Source organism: Manis pentadactyla, chromosome 2 (genome assembly GCF_030020395.1).
Source record: "Manis pentadactyla isolate mManPen7 chromosome 2, mManPen7.hap1, whole genome shotgun sequence".
Classification (NCBI taxonomy): Eukaryota; Metazoa; Chordata; class Mammalia; order Pholidota; family Manidae; genus Manis; species Manis pentadactyla.
In genome coordinates this window covers 177,526,209-177,547,639 of record NC_080020.1, presented here as the reverse complement: position 1 = coordinate 177,547,639, position 21,431 = coordinate 177,526,209, and the positions used below count along the sequence as shown (strand labels likewise).

The following is a 21,431-nucleotide window of genomic DNA, read 5'->3' as shown; positions in this document are numbered from 1 at the left end:
GAAGCATGTTCTTCATTTCCTTTCACAATGCTTCCCTATGAGGACACCCAGATTTCTCTCTGGAATGGGTAAATATTATCTCTTCTAAGAAACTGATTTGTTCTTATTCTACAGATTGAAAAATCTCATAAATATTATCTGTCCTCCTCATTTGCTACTAGAAGGTTTTAGAACTAAATCCATGAGCCACTCCTAGCAAGGAAATATGCTCTTCACAGTATATTTTTTCTATACCATTCCCACTCCTTACTTAATCTTCCCCTTATTTTCCTTTAAATTCATTTTCTCTCCTTTTGTAATTTATCATATCTTTTATTTAATTATATTTTATATATGTATCACTTAGATGGTAGAACAAAAAAGCATATATAAATAAAAATATCAATGCAAATAAATGGGTGTTTACTAATGCTAAAAGATGCTTTATTTTTTTATGGACTTGAAATTTTATAATTTCACTATTAATTCCTTTAACAAATGCCCCTTTCATAAATAGAGAAATGGTTTTCTTCAGCCCTCTGAACCACCTCAACTTCCAAATTAAGTAAGGCCCATATAAAGATACTTTATGTGCTTGGTATTAACTCAGTTTCCTATCCTTGTTCAAAATGCTTGACTGAAATTTTAGAATTAACCTTCAACAAGAGGCAGGAATCATAAATGGTAGGGGAAAGCATAAGCCCTGCCAGTCAGATACCCTGCTTTGGCCAGAAGCAGCCTTCAGTCATTAATGCCTGTGTGGCCACGGGGTTCTCCCAGGCTCTCCACTCAAGCCTACAAGAGTCTCATTGGGGAATGAAAGTACATTTCCATTTATGTAAGGCTAAAGGGTCTTCCGGCAGAGTGAGGCACAACAAGCAGCCTTCAGAGCCCTCTCCTGAAACATCTTTCCAGACTTGTCCAACAAAAAGGAGACTGAGAAATCTGAAAATGATCCTCGACAGGGCTGGCCATCCCCATCCTACCTCTCCAGCTTTTTCTACTATCACTCGTTCATTTCTACTTCTCAAGCTCCTTTTATGCCAGCTGAAGAGGTATGTATCTCTACTTTCTCACCTTTGCTCATGTCATTCCCCACCTGGACCCCAGCCTTCCCCTCACTCACTCCTCTCCACTTGCCTGAGTCCTGCCCTTTCCAAGAACCTCTTCCTAATGTATTAGCCCTCAGTGATTTCTCCCCATGAGCCCCTTAGTTCTTATTGTCTGCCCCTCTACCCTGGCACCTATTTTGTACAACTGGCCATTGTTATTTCTGTTTTCAAGTGTAAGTCTCATTTCCCCAACTAGATATTAAACCTCTCCATAACTAAGGCTGGCATATCACAGGCTCAATAAATATTTGCTAAAAGAAAAGATGAGTGAATAGTTCTTAAGGCATTTGGGACACCCAAAAGCATCTAACACAATGTCAGCTCATTTAAATGTTTGACATTAATTATACTAATAAAGATGTACCCCCATACCTACCCACTATAACATCCTTGAACCTAACTTTCTTAGTAGCTAAAACCAAAACCCTACTTCTCTGTTTTAAGTAGAATGCTGTGCTTTGACTGTTTTTTCCTCTCTTTCTAGATTTTAAAGAAATCCTGCATTGAAATTCTAGCAGCTGAACCATCTACCATATGTGCAGGAGGTAAATTGAAATTACATGCTAAGTCCTCTCATACAAATGATATTTTGAGTTCAAATTACATGTTTACTCATTATTGGTGAGAATGGGAGACAGAGACATGGAGGGAGAGGGTGGAAAGAAGAGGAGAAATCGCTAAATAAATTTGCTTCCAGAAGAAAAAAAATGAAAGAAGTAACATGCCAGTTGTTGGAAAGCTTGAGAAAGTTTGTCCATATTCTCTTTTCTTGGGCACTAATTGTGAGAGTATTGCAGAAATCCGAGACCCCCACACAGCACCATCAACACCCTGCACTGGGCAGAAGTGGAGCCTAACCCTCCATCTTCATGGCAGCCCTAATACACATGATGATCACAGCGATCACAGGCCAACCGTGAAATGTTGATATACTTAATTATTTCATTGGTGTTGGCCTCTCTCCATAATTAAAACATTGATCATAGTCAACTACTCAATCTACCAGTCCTCACAAAATGGTGGTGGGAGCTCTGGCTGTCCCAGAAAGGGGCTATTATAATTTTGTCATTAATACTATGTATGCAAAGCATCAGCCTTTTTTGAGTTGCAATATTTTCTCTAACTGATCAAAAGTGGGGTCTTGCTATCGTTTTGTATAGTAATGGACCACCAAAAATTTCAACCATGCTGACTCTTTTTGTGTAATTCCTGGCAGGTTTCCCATCAGTCCCCTTTTATGTATTTAAAAAATATCGTTCAGCAGTTATGGAATGCCAGGCAGTGTGCTAGGTGCCGGAGAAAAAAGGATAAACACTTGTGCTCCAGGAGCTTAAGTCTTTCACCCATAGGGATTCACTGTTAAAATCACCTTTCTAGTCTCCCAAAATGCCAAGTGCCAGTTATAAATTTATCACAGAAAATATATATCATGCATCACTGTTAGAACTGAGGAACAACTTTCAGGCTTTTTCTAACACTGCACATTTCAATTTCTTATAGTATATTTTATTGGCATAAATGCAGTAATTCCTTGAGAATTTAATCCCAGTTTCTTGGCTACATCTTAGAACAGCTGAAAGACTTTCAAGGAGTTGGATTCGCTGAATATGTGCCAACAGCAAGCCATTAAGTATATGTGGAAACATACAAAGTTGTTAACAATATCAGTAACTAACTATTCAGAGCTATATGTTAATTTACCAATGAAAAGCAATCAACAAAGGTTATCTAGTGACCTTTAAATAAATTGCTACCTGGTAACACAGATGGCAGGAAAAAATGTGGTTGCCATAGAGACAGAACCAGGAAAATCTGTTGAAGAAAAAGAATTGTGAAATATATTACCTTTGCAAATTTGACAAAGGTATATATGACTACATGGACCCAGTGCCAAGGCCTTGTAAGGAATCTGTGCAGTGAGGAGCCTCAGTTGGGTTCATAAGCCTCAAGGTAAATACCTCTCTACAGTTTTGAAGGTTTTTCATTTTAAAACAATTAGAAAACAGGGAAGTTCCTTAGTTGTGCGAAGAGTCCCATTCATGAAGACAACCCTGACTTGCAGTTTAGCAATCCTACTGAATGTGTTGCAACCTTATAGTGAATCGCAAAGCTGAAAGGCAATAAATACAATTCCTGTTAATTCATAGCATAATCAATTCCCCTCCTACCCTGTAGAGTTCTTGCAAGCAGAGAAGGAATCTATTTCTCTCCACCCTACCCTGCCTAACAGTGTAACTGACATCTAATAGGTGGCCAATAAATATTGCCTGAACGTGTTGATTTGTACATTCCTTCAACAACATGCACTGAATTTTGCCTAATTGATTCTTATTAACTCCTTTCATTTAACCATAAAAAGTTATTATCAGACCTTTGAGCTGATTGAAACAAAGCAAATTAGAAATTAATAGCCAACTGTGAACAAGATCAAAATAAAAACAAAACCTCAACCACTTGGACAACATAAAATTATCTTCCTAAATATTATTGAATCAAAGAGTAGTAAACCAAAATCTCCTTGACGTGCCACTGAGGTGTTTCAGACAATAAAAACATCATATATATAAATTTAATGAATACAGCACAGAAATATCAAGGTCCACAAGATCTGATCCTAGCAAATTATAGATTTTAATATGTTTCTCATTAAATGGAAAAAAGATAAATAAGTAAAATATTTTTTTTAATCCAAGGAATCTTTCATTAGGTATTTTTTAAATGTCTGGCATATGTGAAATATTGCCTATGTTACAGACAAACAATAGTTTCCTGTTTTGGAGTAAACTATCCAATTCTATTTCCTTTATTTTTTATAAAGAAAAAATGAATACAAGACACAATGGAAGCTAGCCCTAAGTCTTGAAAAAGGCAGGCTTTTACCAATCTTGAATTAGAATCATAAGGTTAGATAATAACTTTACTGAGAAAAAAATGAAACTTCCAAAAGACATCCTCACACCAAAAGTTCTTCCATCAATTTCTTTAAGGTCTGTTGCTGACGATCCTCTGGAGTAAGCATGGCTTTCACAAAGCACTAGAGCCCATTTCATTGTCCATGGCTGTGAACACTGGTCAGGTAGACCTAAGCATGCCCACTCAATGATTTTCATCAGGCTACTTCGAGGACTCAGGGATTTACATGAAAGTGCTTTGCAAAGCATAACCTGCAATGCAGAACAGTGTCATGTTATTTATCGTCAACATTATTTTAATAAGGATTGAAGGTCAGTGTGAGAATCATAATATGCATAACATCATATCTGATGAGAAAAACATGCCTGTATGTTTCTCTCCTGAAAGAAAATTGGAGGTGCTTATTGGCAAAATTTGGAGTACCTGCAAAATGATTAGTTAATTCAATATGTGTTGGAGAAAGGCAAGGAGTAACTGTCACATTTCTAAAGTATAAGGATGCTACTGAGCCCTAGACAAATTTGTAAGGAAGTAAAATTCACATCTATCAAACCTTTCCTTTCAGCCCGGTCCCCTCTATGAATTGCATCCCTTCCTTGGCCCCAAAGCAGCCTCTGCTGTGGAACCACCCCAGGCCTGTCCTATTCACGGTACTCTATGCTGACAATTGCATTCCCCCAAGACAGCGATCTCAGCTGGCTCTCACCAACAGCTCTGCAATGGCCATAGTTCTGACAGCAACTGAGCTCTCAGGGAGGCAGTGAGACAGTGCACTGGGCAGACAACAAAACTGATCCAACACAGATCAGTGGGGCTGCAAATAACAAGGTACAGGGGAAAAACCAAACAAGGAGAGTCATAGCTATCTTGACAGCCAACAAGAATATCTCTGGCCAAAAAAAAAGCTGATGTGACCTTAGGGTGCATCAGTACCCACCCTGTATCTAGGTCAAGAGAACTAACTCCACATCCTTCTATTCTATGTTCAGACCATGGTTCCAACTCCCACATTTTAGGAATCACATTGATAAAGGCCTGTCTGTAGAAGAGGTGGTAGACTTCCTCCCTCCCTTTCTTTCTCTCTCTCTCTCTCTCTCCTTTCTTTTGTTGTTTCTTTCTTTTCCTTGCTTGCTTTCTCCTTTCCTTTTTCTTATCTTCCTTCCTTCCTTCTTTCCTTTCCATAATTTCTCAGTTTCTCCTATGTACCAAGCAATATGAAAAGATATGAGTACAAAAATGCATAGAGCTTGCTCCCAATGCCCCATGAAACTCACAGTCCACTCTAGGAGATAGTCATGCATTCAGATAAATTACAAAACCATGCCCAAGCACTACAGCAGAGATCTGCTCAAAGAGCAGTGGGCGCGCTAATAAGATGACTGGAACAAGGAAGGACTGAACCACAGAGATTAGACAAAGAATTGTGAAACAAGAGTATCTTCAAATATTTGGAGAATTTCCAAGCAAAAAGGAATTATTAGGCTTATTAGTTATAGCTTCAGGACACCACCAGGGAAAAGTTGGGGAGGAATTCAGTGAAGCAGATTTTGGGTTAACACATACAACTTTTACAACTAAAGCCTTCCAACAACGGAGTGGATGGTCTGAAGTCTCCACCCCTAGAATTATGTGAGCAGTGGTAGGATGGCCATCTGCAACCTATGCTATCCAGAGAAATCTTCCTCCTTTGGGTGTCTTTTAGAACTTTAAGTTTATAAAGACTAATTCCATTTCAGCTAAGGCAGTAATGGCTGATTATTTTTTAATGGCTGAAGAAACCAATATATTTACAACTATTTCACATTTTAACAGAAAGCCTTAATGGGAAGGGGGTGGAGAGAATATCTGATCTACTTGATCAAAAAGAATTTCATTCAGTGTCATGAGTGAAACTATTGGAGAGCCTTCCCAGGACTCCTTCACTACCAGAGGTTATAAACTGGCCACCTACAAGCCCTATCTGGTCTGCACATATATTCTTTTTTAATCCACACTGCATTAAAAAATAGAACAAAACAAAAATTTATTGCTAATGTTTAAAAATCAGATTTCACCTAAAAATTTGGATGTTTACCTTGCCTTGAATTATCAAATCTGGCAATATTTAGTGCAAATCAGGCCTGTATTTAGTGCAAGATATGATTATTAGAAACTGAATAATTCCCTTTAAAAGAAGCATATACTCTTTCCAGTTCACTATACTCCCCACCTTTCCCTATTGTCAGCCAACTACCCGGACCAAGCATATAGTTGCTATTTAGCATGGCACTTATGTCACTGTATGTACAGCTACTGTTCTAAAACATGTAGGAAGTTACCTGTTGTGTGGATTACCTTTATAGGACCTTTGATATTACTTGCATTTAAGTAATTTTATTTTCTTTCCAATATAGACTCTTTTTAAAAGTTCCTAATTAAATATTTCTGCAGATTAGCCTCTGTGTAATTTGAGTTGACTCATTGTTAAATTGACCCTGCCTAGTTTGGCTCCTCTCTGAGAAATGCACCCTTTGCCTAAGCACAATTTTCTGCTGGTCCCACTCAGTTGGCCTTAACGCTGAATAGCTCATAGTGGTCTACATAAGCAAGTACTCCAGGAAGGAACTAATTGGAATCAAGTGTGCAACCTGCTACCTGCTCTACACTGGAAGGTTTGTACTCCATAAATGGAGGAAGTTATAATTAGCTCCTCACATTGTCGTTTCAGAAGCAATTGTATTTTTCCTGCTGTGTTGTTTCCCACTGTTTGTAATAAAACTAGGTGAGTTAGCACAAAAGGGAGTGTTAGGCTTCATGTTTATCATTTGGAAATTGGATGTTTAAAACTGACACATCTAAACAACATTAAATGTGGTTTCTTTTCTTTCACTTTTCATTGTTTTTCAAAGAGTTAATGTCTGGCCCTTAAGCACCTCTTCTGCATAGTTTAATTCTCTGCTTGGCCTTCCTTTTCATTTAAAGATACTTCTTTTTGGAGGAGGCACCCTCATACACTGCTGGTAGAAATTTTAAATGGCACAATCACTTTAGAAACAATTCTGATGGTTTCCTAAAAAATTAAACACACACCTACCATATGACCTGATCATTCTACTCCTAGGTAATTACCCAACAGAAAAAGAAATCTATGTCCAGACAAAAACTTGTGACAGGTGCTTTATAACAGTTCCATTTCCACTAACCAAAAACTATGAACAGTTCAAATGTGTATCAACAGCTGAATGGATAAACAAATTATGGGTTTTGCATATAATGAATAATAACCAGCAATAACAAGGAACAGACTATGCATAAATCTCAATACAATTACAGATGAACCTTAAAATAATTACACTGAGTAAAAGAAGTCAGACAAAAATGTTACTTACTGTGTGACTCCATTTACATAAAATTCTAGAAAATGCAAATTAATCTAGCAGCAGAGTGGTTACATGGTAGTGGGGAGGAGCAGGAAGGAGGGTTACAAAGAGGGGTGCATGGAAACTTTTGAGAGTAATGGATGTGCTCCCTATCTTATTTTTTCTGGTTTATAACCTTTTTTTTTTTTTGAGGTATCGTTGATATACAACCAGATTGGTTTCAAGTATACAACCCAGCGGTTCACCAATTACCCAAATTATTAAATCTTCACCCCGACTAGTACAACTACTATCTGTCAACATAGAAAGATGTTACAGAATCACTGGCTATATTCTCCATGCTGTACTACCATCCCCATGACCAACTTATATTATGATTGAGAATTATCCCCCTCCCCATGTAACCACCAGTCACTTCTCAGTGTCTAAGATGTGCTCGCTATCTTGGTTGTGGTATTTTCCATGATTGTATACGTATATCAAAATTTACCATATTGTGTATTTTACATGCAAGTAATTGCATGTTAATTACACCTCACTAAGGCTGTTATAAACAAACAGCTATAAAATAAAAAACAAAGTTCCAGAATAATTTAGGCATCAAAAAACACTTAATACTTATTAGTCTCTATATTACACTTTAGATGTTGCATATCACATTAAACATCTAATAGCAGAGCAAATTCAAACTATCACAAGATGAAATATCATAATAATAATTTTGCATAAAAGTCTTAAGTGACTAAAGCAAACAGGGAACATACAGATGTCTCATTTTCAGATACAGTGAATGATAGGCAATCTTTATTGAGGTCATCTCAAAACTATGCATTCCACATTTCAAAAAAAATGGAAAAGCAAAGCAAACTGCCAAACTGTTTTACAGAGCAACTGCATCATTTTACATTCCTACCAGCAATATTATGAGGATTCTGATTTCCTCACCAACACCCGTTCCTGTCTATCTTTCTTATTACAGACTACTGAGTACAGAGTAGTATCTAGTGGTTTTGATTTGCATTTCCCTAATGACTAATGATGTTGAGCATCTTTTTATTCATTAACCTTATGAAGCCTCAGAAAATAAACAGAATTCGACCTGAGTAAATTCGACTTGAATAAATGACCACCTTCCCCTTTATTTTTCTATACTAAGATGTGTGTCATTTATTTGTACATTTAGTGAGCTTACACTGAGTCTGACTCAGCCCTATTAGGCAGAGTCAAAAATTTTAAAGAAATAGAAATGATGACCTCTACATCAGGAAGCTTAAAATACAGTTGAGAAGAAAATGACAGAAGAATCATAATAAACATATATTTTAAAGATATTTTAAAGAATATATATCTTAAAAGATTAGATCAAAGATCATTTTCAAGTAGAAATTCCTCCCAAGAGCCCTATAATACCTAGGCATTTCTTGTGGGAGCTGTGAACCAACATGCAAATTGCCTAAAAACACAGCCACGTGTATTCTGAAAGGTGGTTCCAGGGCTCTCTGGACAAATGGAGTTAAATCGGTATGTCCTGGTTCTCACTTGCTGACAGTTTCATTAGACAGGGCTTTGTTACCTAACTTCTGTGTATGAGAGCTGACATTCCCATCGGGCTGCCAGGTCAGATGTTTGGACTTTTCTGGAAACCAAATGTGCATACTAACAGAGAAACTGCACCAGGCAGGATGGGAGCTTGCCTGTGCTCTTGTTTGCTTCCCAGAGCGTCATTCCCTCCTTCTCCTCCCCAGGCGTAGGGGGTTAACTTTTTTGGTTCCCACCATTGCCACAACCATGGAATCCATCTGTCTTTCGTAACACACACTCTTGAGTTCGGGCAAAGCAGATATGCAGGCGGCCTCTTTTACAAAGGACTCAACAGCTGAATTGGTGATGCTAGAACATGGTGTTAGAGAAGAGAGGTTGGCAAGCGGCCTGTGCTCCCAGTCTTCTCTCCTTCTCTTGATCTTTGAGGAAATAAGAGAAGTAGCAGCAGAAGTGAGGCAGAAAACATTTTGAATCCCAAAGGTATCCAACAGCAGACTTCTGGGTGTCTACCATTCAAAATAAAACAGTAATTGGTTTCTATAGGCTTAATTGAGTAAATAAGATACAATCAGTTTCCTCCAAAGTGTTTGACACTTTGTAGAATGTTTGTTGAACCAGCTGTGTCATCAGTCACATGCCAGGCAGACATCTAAAGAAAATTATCACACCTGCCCTTCTAAACTTAGCAATCATGTATATGCATCAATGTGCACATGTAGATCCTTAATATTCATAGGACTTTTGGTCCTGAGAAATCATTTGCCCATGACCTTAATATAGTTCACAACTAAAGCAGTGACCATTTGGCTATGAGTCCCAATTTTGCTGCATAATTACATGACCTTGGGCAAGTCATTTAAAACATCAAAATCTTGATTCCCTTATTGTTAAGGTTCTTTAGACCTCTAAAAAGCATTCTTTTAGTTGGGTTTCAGTTTCTTGCTTTCCATGCAGGCCAGCTCCCCTTTTCTGCAATATGGGCAAAACTGTCTAAAATTAAAATAAAATAAATCTTTAAAAAGTCACCGCATCATACTCTAAATTAGTCATATGTTACAAGATAATGAGAATTCCATTTTAGCATAATGGTGAAGAGCATAATGGCTGTGTTCTAAGGGCATGTCATTTGAGGCCTGACAGACCAAGATTCTGGTTCTGATTCTGACAGCTACTAGCTGTGTAATCCAGGACAAATTGCTTAACCTCACTGAGATCAGTTTTCTCATTTGTGCTTCCTGGGCTGTGGTGAGGTTTAAATGACATCAGACATGTACAAAGCTTAGCATAGGGCTTGGTGCATGAGAGAGCAGTTAACATCCATTATTATTATCTTGGCAAACATGGTCTCTAGAGTTTTTTCCTGGGAAAGAAGGTGACATGCACTCGTGACATTTATTAAAATTTGCAATAGTTATGCTGGTCCTCTAATTCCATTCTTTCTCCAATAAAAATCTCCATTTGGATAGCAATTTACAGTTTAAGATCCACTTTCACAAATACCACTTTTTGCCTTTGACTTGTAGTCTATTTCTTTTTTATATGCCACACAACATTATCCCAAATCCCGAAATTTATACACAAAAGAATGATAAAAATAAAAGAAAGCAGAGCACTGACTACTAGTTGCTATCAAACATAAGCAAATATTTCAAACATTTAGCCAACTGAGTAGCTGGATTTTTCCTTTGGTAAGACTATTGTAGAGAATCATTATTTTTGCTTTATAAGGTCTTCATTGATCTGTACTAATTAAATATGCATTATGCCAATGGGAAATTAATATTCAGGCTAGAGATCTGTGAGACATATTCTCACTTCTCTTCAGAGAGAAGTGCATGCAGCACTGAGCAGCCGATACTGGTTCAAACAGGTAATGTGTGACAACTGACCACTGAGAAGCAAGGCTTTGATTTCTTGCCAAGCACAGTTACTCCTATATAACCCTGCATATGACTGATGCATGCCCAGCAGAGATAGGAGGGCTTAAGCAGTATCAAACAATCCTGACCTAAGGGACTGTGGAAGAAAAGACAAAAAACACCACCAGATGGTACGTGATCACATGCTACACTGTCCAGGACAAACTGTGAATGCTGTAAGGCAGTGGTGATAAAAAAATTGTAGGTACCTTGGGCTTTCAAGAAATCCTAATGGGAGAACAGGGGAGTCCAATGTGTAAAACAGGAGAGAAGCTCAGCTGATAGAGTTAAGTGGAGAGACCCTCCCGTGTGGTCTGCTGGCTGTGGAGATGTTTTAAAAACTGCCAGGACTTGAGAGAGGGCTAAGATCCCAATGACAGAGAGAGGGGAGAAAGGCATTCCAGGCAGGAGGAACAGCAAGTGCAAAGGCAAGAATGTAGGAACTCAAAAGAAGAAGTCATATGCCTTCTGTGGACACCCAGTGAGGAGGTGGTAAGTGGTAAAAGGTACCCCCATGGCTGCTTCCGGTCTCTCACCTCAACTATGGAATATAGTAAACCTGGTGAAATAGTGAACAAATGCCCAAGTCCAGGCAGATGGGAAACTTAAGTTAACAGTCTGCAGTCAAATAACGTGTTCTGTCATTATTCTTCATTTTCAGAATCATTTCAAGTAGTCGTGAGAGGGAATGGCTTCCGACATGCCCGCAACGTGGACAGGGTCCTCTGCAGCTTCAAGATCAATGAGTCCGTCACGCTGAGTAAGTCCTTACAGAGGGGTTTTTAAAGCCTGTTTCACGAAGGGAATTGCCAGTCCCCTCTTGCAGCAAAGCACAGGCAGAGAAGGGTTTTCCCTGCAGGAAAGGTCCCCAGCAGGGCATGGCTGCCCCTACGGTGCCCCAGTTTGCATCAGGAAAGTTAGGGGACCCGTATCCATCACATCTGCACTAAGCTACTCACTCCCAGGGGGCAGCGTTGGCCCTAGTTGCTTAGAGCTTAACAGTTCGATGCTCCTTAAATAAGTATTAGGTTATTGAATGCTTAATTATTAATAATGCTTAAGATTTTAGAGTAAGCATTAGAGTAAAAAATAAGATGGTCTGAATTTATTACTTCTGAATAAACCAAAAGCCAAACTGTTAAGCTTGCATATGTAGATCCTGGAATTTTTTCCATCTGGATGACTCTTGCTTGGAGAAGCCAAGAAACTCGCCTCATGGTGGATACCTGACATGAAATACAGGAATATGGAAGTAAAACGAAGTGCATTTCATGCGAAAAGTGTATTATCATAACATTGGCATTTTCACAAGACATTGTAGCAGTCAAGTTCTTAATTTAAAGACATATGTGATTCGTGTAGCTGTCCAGGAGCGAGGGGGAAGACAGATTATGGGAGGACAGATGGCCAGGAGCCCTGGTTATTATTTACACCGGTATCTATCACACAGTTATTTATTGAGTCAGTATCAGCAGTGGCAAACAGCAGTAATACACTGCATAGGCTACGGTGCTGTGTCCTTGTAAATGCTACACATCTTTTAGCCACAACAGCCCTAGGAGATAGAAAGAGCAAGGAGGACAGGGGAGATACTCAAGTTTATTGACTAGCCATTCACACTAGTTTTGTCCTCCAGATAGCCTTACGGAGTAGGTACTATATCCTCTTAAAAAGAAAGAATTGAGGGGTATGCCTTTTTATCCTCCTAACACCTTAAAGCCCACTTGATTACTTAAACAGAGATATGCAATGGCTTCCTTACTGACATCTGGAATTCCTGGCCTTGGAATAATTCCAAATATTTGAAACATCCAGTTGGTTTTCTTAATGCTTGGAAATGCTCTCACATATCCAAAAAGTACACGCTATTTGAAAATATTTTGAAATACCCCGAAGAAGACACAGTGTGAAAGTTGGACGTGAGCCCTCTAGAGTTCTTCCTTTTTTCCCTCCTTTCAGTTGTGATGTCACTCAAGCCTACTTCCCTCTCTCCTTAATCAAAATCTCAAACCTAAGATCAGAAACTCATAGGGGTTAAATTCAAAGATGTCAACACCTTCCAAAGAGGACATCTCAGACCAGGGAGCCTTCAGATCCGACCCGTCTAAAGATGAATGGAAATGGGACGTGGTGTTGCCATTGCTAGAAAGGTTGCACAGAGATGCTGTGTTAGAAGAACGTGAAATGCAAATTTACTTTAGCTTTGTAGAGTGACATTTTGAAGACCTGTTCTCCAGCTTCTCTGTGAAATTTTATTTCTTGGAAAACCAGTTCATCCTTTCTCCCTCTTCTCTTCCTTTCCTCCTACATTCTTGGAAACAGCTGCCCAGGCTCTCCACCTCATTCATATTCAAAAAGATTTAAAGGCTTGTTGGGGTTGGGATTTGGCTTAAACCACAAACCTAATTGTGCTTCCAGCACAGTTGCTGACAGTTTGGAGGAAAGGAGGGCAGTGACTCATCCATATTATATCTGCACGCAACGCTCCTAAACTCAAACATATGTTTATGAAAAATATTCTAACGTAGGAGGAAATGTGGAAACTTGAAAAAAAAACGTGTCCTTCACTTACTTATTAATACACCTATTCCTCTCCATACAGTAAATCATATGAACAAGAAACTGGAGGACAGAAACGATAAATAAAATCTTAAAAAGGCAACATGTATCAAATCTACACTTTTCTATTAACCTTATGAATGTAACCATCTCTATCATGTTGTCCCTGTAATACAATATATTAAGATTTCTTTACTTTTCCCATTCTCCTTCCCCACCTCTATATCCCAAGTTTTAAAATGTTACCTATTTCCATTTTTAGTGTATATTTCATTGTAGGATATATTTCCTCCTTTGAGATTTGTTCCTAAATTCTGCATTATACATTTTGTAACAAAAAAAAGAATATGAGTGTCATTATGAATTTTTTTAAAAGTCTAATTGAAAGCCCAATAATGAAGCTAAGGCTGTTGTGGCTCTGCCCGGTTCAAACATAATCCAGGCCTTGGAGGTTTCAACAAATAATACGGTAACAAATTATATGACGCCAAAACTGTTAAACATAAAAGAATAGAAAAATTGTATTTGCAGGGGAGATAGTAACATGACTTTCCAAGTTTCTGAATGAATAATAAAAAATTTAAAGATACAAAGCAGATATGTACATGCCTTTTCAATGGGCAAAAACATCCTTAAACACTTACTGTACTAAGACACAAATAAAACACTGAAATATTAATGCAAAGAAGTAAAAATTATTTAGCTGTGCTCTTAGATGATAAATACAATGAGAAATTAAAAAGTGTAGGTTAATACCTACTTGTTTCCCACTTGTCTTCATTTAAAAATAAAACCAATAAATCAACCACTTAGAAATCTAAAACAATTTGCAGGCTTGTGATTAATATAATAGATACAGAAATTCTGGATAAAATATGATTTTAGAAATGGTAACATGTAGCCTTGCTCAAAAGAAGGAGGAGGAAACCCCTAGATACAGGGGGAAAAGGGAATACAAAAATCTAAGCAGGGAGCCAAGCTGTGGGGTTCCAGGCCTGGGAGTCTGCAGGCGCTGACCTTGGTGCTCATGCAGATACAGGACACCAGCCGATGCAGGGCAGAAGGCTAGAGCAGAATCCCTTGTAGAAATCAGGCTCCAAAAGGCTGCACCACACTTTAAATAGGGAGGGGCTGGAAAAGCTGCCCCATGACTCAAAGAAGCAGGCAGAGGAATAAAGGTGAGATGTCCTAGCACCCATGTGATACAGAAGCACCAAGTCAGGAAACTAACCCATGTGTGTCCATTACCATCATGACCCCTGTGCCCCTGACAGAGGCAGTGCACCTCCCACCCAACCTGCAGCTCCCTGCAGCCAGGACCCGCTCAGAGATGGGCTCTCGGCCCCAGATGACAAGCCATCTGAAGGTGAATGAAAGTAACATGAGAAAAAGCAAGCAGAGAGGCCTGGAGAACAACTCCAAAGAATGTAAAATAAAAACATTTAAAGTATATAAAGAGATCAAACCAAAGAAGAAGGACATTCAACAAAGGCAAATTTGCAGAACCTAATGTAAATTCTAGAATTGAAAAAGCTTATTCATTGAAATATAATTTAATAGATGGAGTAAGCAGTGGGATTAGACTCAGTAGAAATGAAATGCATGAACTAGGAGATAAGAGAAAACCCCACCCCCAATGAAAGCACCAGACCCAGATTTTTGTCACCCAAGTTTTACCAGATTTTAAGGGACAGATGACCCATATCTGATACATACTATTTCAGAGAAAAGAAATAGAGGAATCACTGTTTAATTCATTTTATGATAATTACATAATCTAGATTTTTTTTTAAATCTGGAGAAAGACACTAGAAGTGGAGAATAGTTGAGATCAAGCACATGGATGACATCTAAAAAATAGTGGCATATAAAATCCAGGATAGATGAGATAATTTTAAAGAACGAGGGGGGGATTTGTCTCTCACAGAGAAAACTTTGTGATTCTAAGAAGTTATTAAAACTCACTACCCATTCCAAATGTTTCATATGTGCTTCTGAAAACTGGGAATAGGTATGACTTCCTTAACAAAATGTAAAATACATCAAGAAATTTGAGTTCAAAACTCAACATCATTTAATGATACATCACTGTGTAGAGGTATTCACTTTACAGTTAGGAAGAAAAACCAGGACAGCCCATTTCACTATTACTGTTTAACACTGATCTGAAAGCTCTAGCTCCCCTCTCCCACAGAACCTTCTGTGATGACGGAAATGTTCCAAGCCAGTTGTCAGTATGGAGCCACAAGCTACATCAGTGTAGACTCATGGCACAGCACAGGCTATGGAACCAAACCACCCAGAAAAGAATCCTCGTTTTTCTTAAAGCTGTGTGAGCACAAGCTACTGGGGACTTGAAATGTGGGTAGTACAATTGAGGCACTGCATTTTTAATTTCATTTCATTTCAATTAACTTAAATTATCAGTCACGTGTAGCTAGGGACCACTGTCCTGGACAGTGCCACAGGTCTTGCAATAACACAAGAAAATTAATGAGAGATAAATACAGGAAAGGGGGCCAAACGTCATTACTTTAAAATGTTGGTTGTATCTTCGTGGAAAGCTAAGAATCAAACTACTAGACTAATAAGAAGGTGATGAAACTGGAGGAATTCCCTGAAAACAATCAATAGCTTTGCCAGAGCTCACCAAGACCAATTAGGAAACGTATAAATTCTAGTAAGAACTAATTTAACCAAACCTGTAAAGACATATAGGAAGAAAGTTACAAAACTGTGTGAAGGGCAGGAAGAAAGTATAAGTAAGTGGAGAAGCAGTGTAGACTCATGGTACAGCACAGGCTATGAAACCAAACCACCCAGAAAAGAATCCTCGTTTTTCTTAAAGCTGTGTGAGCATGGCAAGTTTTTTAACATCTCTGTGCATCTATTTTTCTTTCTATAAAATGAGTATAGCCCTAATAACGTCTCTATTGTAGATTGTTATGAGGTTTAAATGTGGGAAACAGAGCTGAGAAGAGGACCTGGCATGCAGTAAGCAGTTGATCAATGTTGGCTGCTAGTATTAATTTATTATTATCATTATCACTATTATTAAACAGCAGCAGCTGAGGGTTATAAAGACAGTTGTCTTCAAAGTAATACTTATCTTTAATGCAATTCCCAATGAAAAATCCTATGGTACTTCTTAACAAAATAATTCTAAAGTTTATGTGGAAGAATAAATATTTAAGAACAGCCAAGAAAAATGTGGATACTTGCCCTAGCTGATTTTAAGATACATAAAAAAGCAGCAGTAATTGAAACAATGTACGACTCGTGGCACAAACGGCAAACCCAGCCTTGGAACAGTAAAAACAGAGTCCATAAACAGAGTCAAACACTTACATGAATTTGGCATAAAATAAAGTGACCTTTCTAATCAATGGGGTAAGAGCAGATTATTCAGAAAATGGTGTTGAGACAACTGGCTGATGTCTGGGAAAAACAATTAAGTTCGATTTTTATCTCACACTGTACATCTAAACCAATACCAGATGAAAAACTTAAATGTGAGCACAAAACTATAAATATTCTAGAAGGAAACAAAAACAAACATTTACATAATTTTCCAGTGGAGAAAGACATTTTAAGCATAGCACTGAAGGGAGATAACCATAAAGGAAAAATTTGATGGTGTGAGTATTTTTTAATTCTTTTGTTACTCTCTCCACCCCAGAATCTAAAGGGAAACAGAAAACTGGCACAATTATTTGTAAGACATAAAAAAAGGGAGGGGGCCAATAACCTTAACATATAGACAGCTCCTAAAAATCATTTTAAAAGGTGAGGACATCAACAGGTAAAAGATGGGGAAGTTTACAAGAAAAATAATAGTCAGTGTAACCAAAGAGATGCAAATTGGAATAATCTATCAAACTGGCAAAGACGAACAAAAATACAGTACCTCGTACTGGCAAAGCTGTAGGAGAACAAGTGTTTTCACTCATCGTTGGTGAGAGACCATTACGTTTCTTGGTAGGCCATTCTTAAAATGAAGCAGCTGCTTTTGTATATTTTTGATCCAGAATTTCAATTTCAACTTCATCAAAAGGAAATGATTGGGAATGTCTACTAAGATTTGGCTGCAAGATAGCCAACCTAATATTGCTTAATAATAACAAGAGAAAAAAGAGAGAGAGAAAGAAGGAAGGAAAAGGAACAAAACAAACCGTTTAAATGATCACAACATTAATGTTTAACAATAGATCGTTTGTTCTCTAAATTCTGTACATCACCTCTAATAATATTGTGAGAAAGAAGAATTACTGATGTGGGACGATGTTAATGATACAACTTTATGTGTTAGAGGTAAGTTATAAAACAGTATCTCCATGCTATTTGTTTCATATACATGTAATTAGAAGCAGAGAGAGGCTTGAAAGGCACACATGAATATGTCAACAGTAGTTACCTCTGAATGAGATTACTATTTATTTTTACTTTCTTCTTTCTATCAGTGTTCTCCACAGTGTAATATGTAACTACATATCTTATCTAATAAGAAAAAAAAACATGACAGTTGTTTAAAAGTTAATTTTAAAATTCTTGTGTATTATTTAGGATCTTGGAAATCTTCACACAAACTTTATTTATTCTGGTTGCACTTTTTCCTACTCCAGTATTCAGTGTATTGTGCCAAGGAAAAATGCACTTTCATTTGGAAATCCATTTGTGGGGAGATGAGAAGGCTAAAAAGGAGACACTGGGGTCTGAGCTGAGAACTGATCCATTTTAAGGAACAGTAAATTAAACATGGACGTTTTTACTAATGCAATAATGAAAAACATGCTAGACTCCTCTGGTGTTGTGAGGAGACATATGAGGTATGACCATAAACAAAAGAAACTGATTTTTTAACAAACTCACTAAAATTCAATTTATAGGCCATGTGAGAAATCAGTTCCCTGGTTTTATAGGCACACTTCTTTTATGATGTAAAATTTTATTTCTCCAATTTTATTCAATAGGCATGGCTCTGGTTTACTTTCTTTTCATGCTCAAAGGATAAAACTTTTCCCCCTCTGAAGGTATTTTTTCAAACTAAACATTAATCATGAAGGTGGTTTTCTAAGAGTCCAAAGAGAGGCTCGGCTTTCCAAGGGAAGGAGAGACAACACTCTAATGTAGACGTTGATGTGTTTGTTTTTAAAAATCTTTCCAATCATCCAGAAACTATACTTCATCTTAGATGACATTGGGGTCCCCGGGCTGCTATGGGCACCCTAAGGAGATCGTTGAAATGCACCTATGGTGGCAGATAGGGAGGCAGGCAGAGTAAAGAAGATAAACTTCCCAAACAAAAGCCTAATGTTTCCTTTCCCACTGGTTAGAGTATTGCATCTATTGGTCAAAGGTACTTACTGCAATTTGGAAACATCCCTGGGGGTTGGGTGTCACATGAAGATGATGGAATGTCACTTTGGGCAACTCAGAATGAAGGGACATAAAGGAGCATGTCCTCTCCTGATTCTTAATCAGGCTGCACATCAGAATCACCAGGGAACTTCATCCAAGTGATCGCAGCTACTACTGATTGCTGAGCTTCTACCCTGTGCCCTCCCCGGACTCTCATTTCACCTGGCAGAAGCCCAGTGAGGGGGGCGTTATTTAAATCCCTATCTTGCCAACAAGAAAACTGAAACTCAGAGAGATGAAGTGTCCAGGGTCACCCAGATGGCCCCGAAGTAGAAGTGATTTGGACCCCAGATGGTCTCCTGCAGAGGCTTTTGACCACTTCTCAACATTCCTCCCAAAACACTATCCCCACAGATCCCTGGGTCCCCTGACCCCAAATGCCCACATAACTGATTCCCCCCTGCTCCCTGTCATGTTGTAGACAAGAAACCCCAGCTCAGAGAGATTTAATTACCCACCCAAGGTCACGGAGCACATTCATAGGGAGTCGAGACTTGAACCCCCATTCAGAAAAAAGCACCGGACCAGGGAAGGAAGAGCCCAGGCTTTAGGGTTTCAGTGTGTGCAGCTGACTGGGAGGTCATAGGTAAGGCACCTCATCTAGTTCCCCAAGTGGCCCCCTTCTTTTGAACTTCAGATTTTCGTGTATCTGGCAGTGTTTCCCCTTTGACCCTGCTTTCAGAAGGAGCTGTGGTTTGCCCAGTCATTTCTGAAGTGGCTCCTGCCAAGATTTTGTCAGTGCATACTTCCATCATTCAGGGCCAGACAAAAGTAGAGATAAGTGGAAATGGACTGCAGTTTTGTTTGATTAGACAAAAGCCCCAGTAATCTGGGATGGGGTGCGGTGGGGAAAAAAAGGGAAGTTGCCACCAGAGGCAACTAGGTGGTGAAGATTTTCATTTAGCCACAGCCATGCCTAGTAGATGGTCCCCTTGACTCTGCCTCTGCTCTACCAAGTATGCAATTGCCTCTGAGCAAAAACTGTGAGCTGCATGTGGACTCTGGCATGCAGTGCACTTCTTTGAGGCATGGCTGGAGGAGATATTTGCCTGTTAACTTCCCCAAAACTGCCAGTACCCCAGCCCTGCTCATCTAATAGGGGAAGCTGGACCCCCTCTTTCTGTACCACATGGCTGGACTTGCATGGATTGTGCTCTTGTTCATGTAGTCCTGCTCCTTTGTCACTTCATTAGGATGATAGAAGAAGAAGTAGTTAATACAGAGATGGACCAACTTATAGGAATCCCAGGCAGGCGAATAAAATATGCCCCCTTCAAACTGACATTCTTTAAATATTTGCTCAACATTCATTTAGAAAAAAAGTTGGGTGCTGCTGAGGGGAAGAAAGGAAAAGGGTGCTGCCTGTGGACCTCTCCTCTGTGCAGTTCAGCTCTGGCCCCTACTATGCATACCACAGCAGCTTAGTGGCATCCACTCTTACTCCAGCATGTGCCTGGGGTCTCCTTCCTATCTCTTCTCTGAGTTTCTGTATAGGTTTGTGTTCTTTAAGAGCAATCAGTTTTTGCCATAATTCATGATTGTATGGAAGGCTTTAGTCATTTGGTTAGACTTACCCCTCAATCCCAATTCCAAAGGAAGAACCCTCCCAAACCTAATTGTGCACATCTGCAAGAGCTTGTGTGTCAGGAGGCACATAGCTTGTGCATGAATCCTGGATGGTCTTCAACCAAGTAAAAACAATTCTTTAAAAAATATATTTCTTCTTAGCAAATTACAGCTGTCTTGAGTGCACCACTTATTCTGACCTCAAGCTTAAAAAATTTTTAAAGGGTTGATGCTTGACTTAGAAGATAATTTCTAAGTTTTATAAACATCAACAGTCAAGAATATTTTTGGTGTAGATTCATTGAGAGGAGAAAATATTTTGCAAGAGCGCTCAGCCACGTTACCTTCATTTAGTTTTCTTGCAATACCTAAAACTGCCCCCATTAACTTCAGGTTGAGATGAATGTAAAATATAACAAGATTGTGTAGTATGATTCCAGTTACATAAAAAAATATATATGCATAGGAAAAAATACTGAAATAATGCACTCTAGAGCATTAATAAGCATTAACTTCACTGGCAATTAGGATTACTAAGGATTTTCATTTCCTTTTTTGTGTACTTCTCTGTATTTCTCAGACGTCTCACTTCTCAGACTCTTATGAGTCCTATATTGCTGCATATGTATTACTTTTATAATTTATAAGAATAATAGTAAATATGAGCAGAAAATAAGGTACATCCTGAGAAGTCAGACTAGCCGTGCTGAGGACCAACTGGTGTGCCCAGAATGACAAGGGTCACAACCTTGTGTGGGACGAGGGAATGTGTGAGCCCAAAGAGGACAATTCAGAGGCTGCTGCATCCTGACCCTGCCTTCCCCTGGGTGAGGACTCACAGTACTCACCTTTTACCTCCTCTTCCTGTGGGGCCATGATGTAGTCTTGATTCTCATGTACACAGTGACCAAGGTAACCCACTTCATTTTCTTCCAAACCTGCACTCAGCCATGAGTCCTGTATTGCTATTTATAAGCAAGGTGATCTGACCCACCTGTGTCAGCCCAGAACCTCGGCAGCAGTCCAGGTCCCACTGCTGCAGTGCTCCATTTCAGTTGTAAGGC

The 21,431-nt window shown here is 38.7% G+C and overlaps 1 protein-coding gene and 1 long non-coding RNA gene across 2 annotated transcripts in view; one reads left to right on the top strand and one right to left on the bottom strand.

Annotated features, from left to right (window-relative positions):
- The window catches only part of ANTXR1 (ANTXR cell adhesion molecule 1), a 221,256-nt gene that overhangs the window by 76,013 nt on the left and 123,812 nt on the right, over positions 1-21,431 (top strand). Inside the window, exons 9-10 of the mRNA XM_036908236.2 lie at positions 1,576-1,636; positions 11,486-11,584. Of these exons, the coding sequence (XP_036764131.1) occupies positions 1,576-1,636; positions 11,486-11,584 (160 nt within the window). The remainder of the gene's footprint in view (positions 1-1,575; positions 1,637-11,485; positions 11,585-21,431) is intronic.
- The window catches only part of LOC118923946 (uncharacterized), a 78,515-nt gene that overhangs the window by 16,622 nt on the left and 40,462 nt on the right, over positions 1-21,431 (bottom strand). The window lies entirely within an intron of this gene.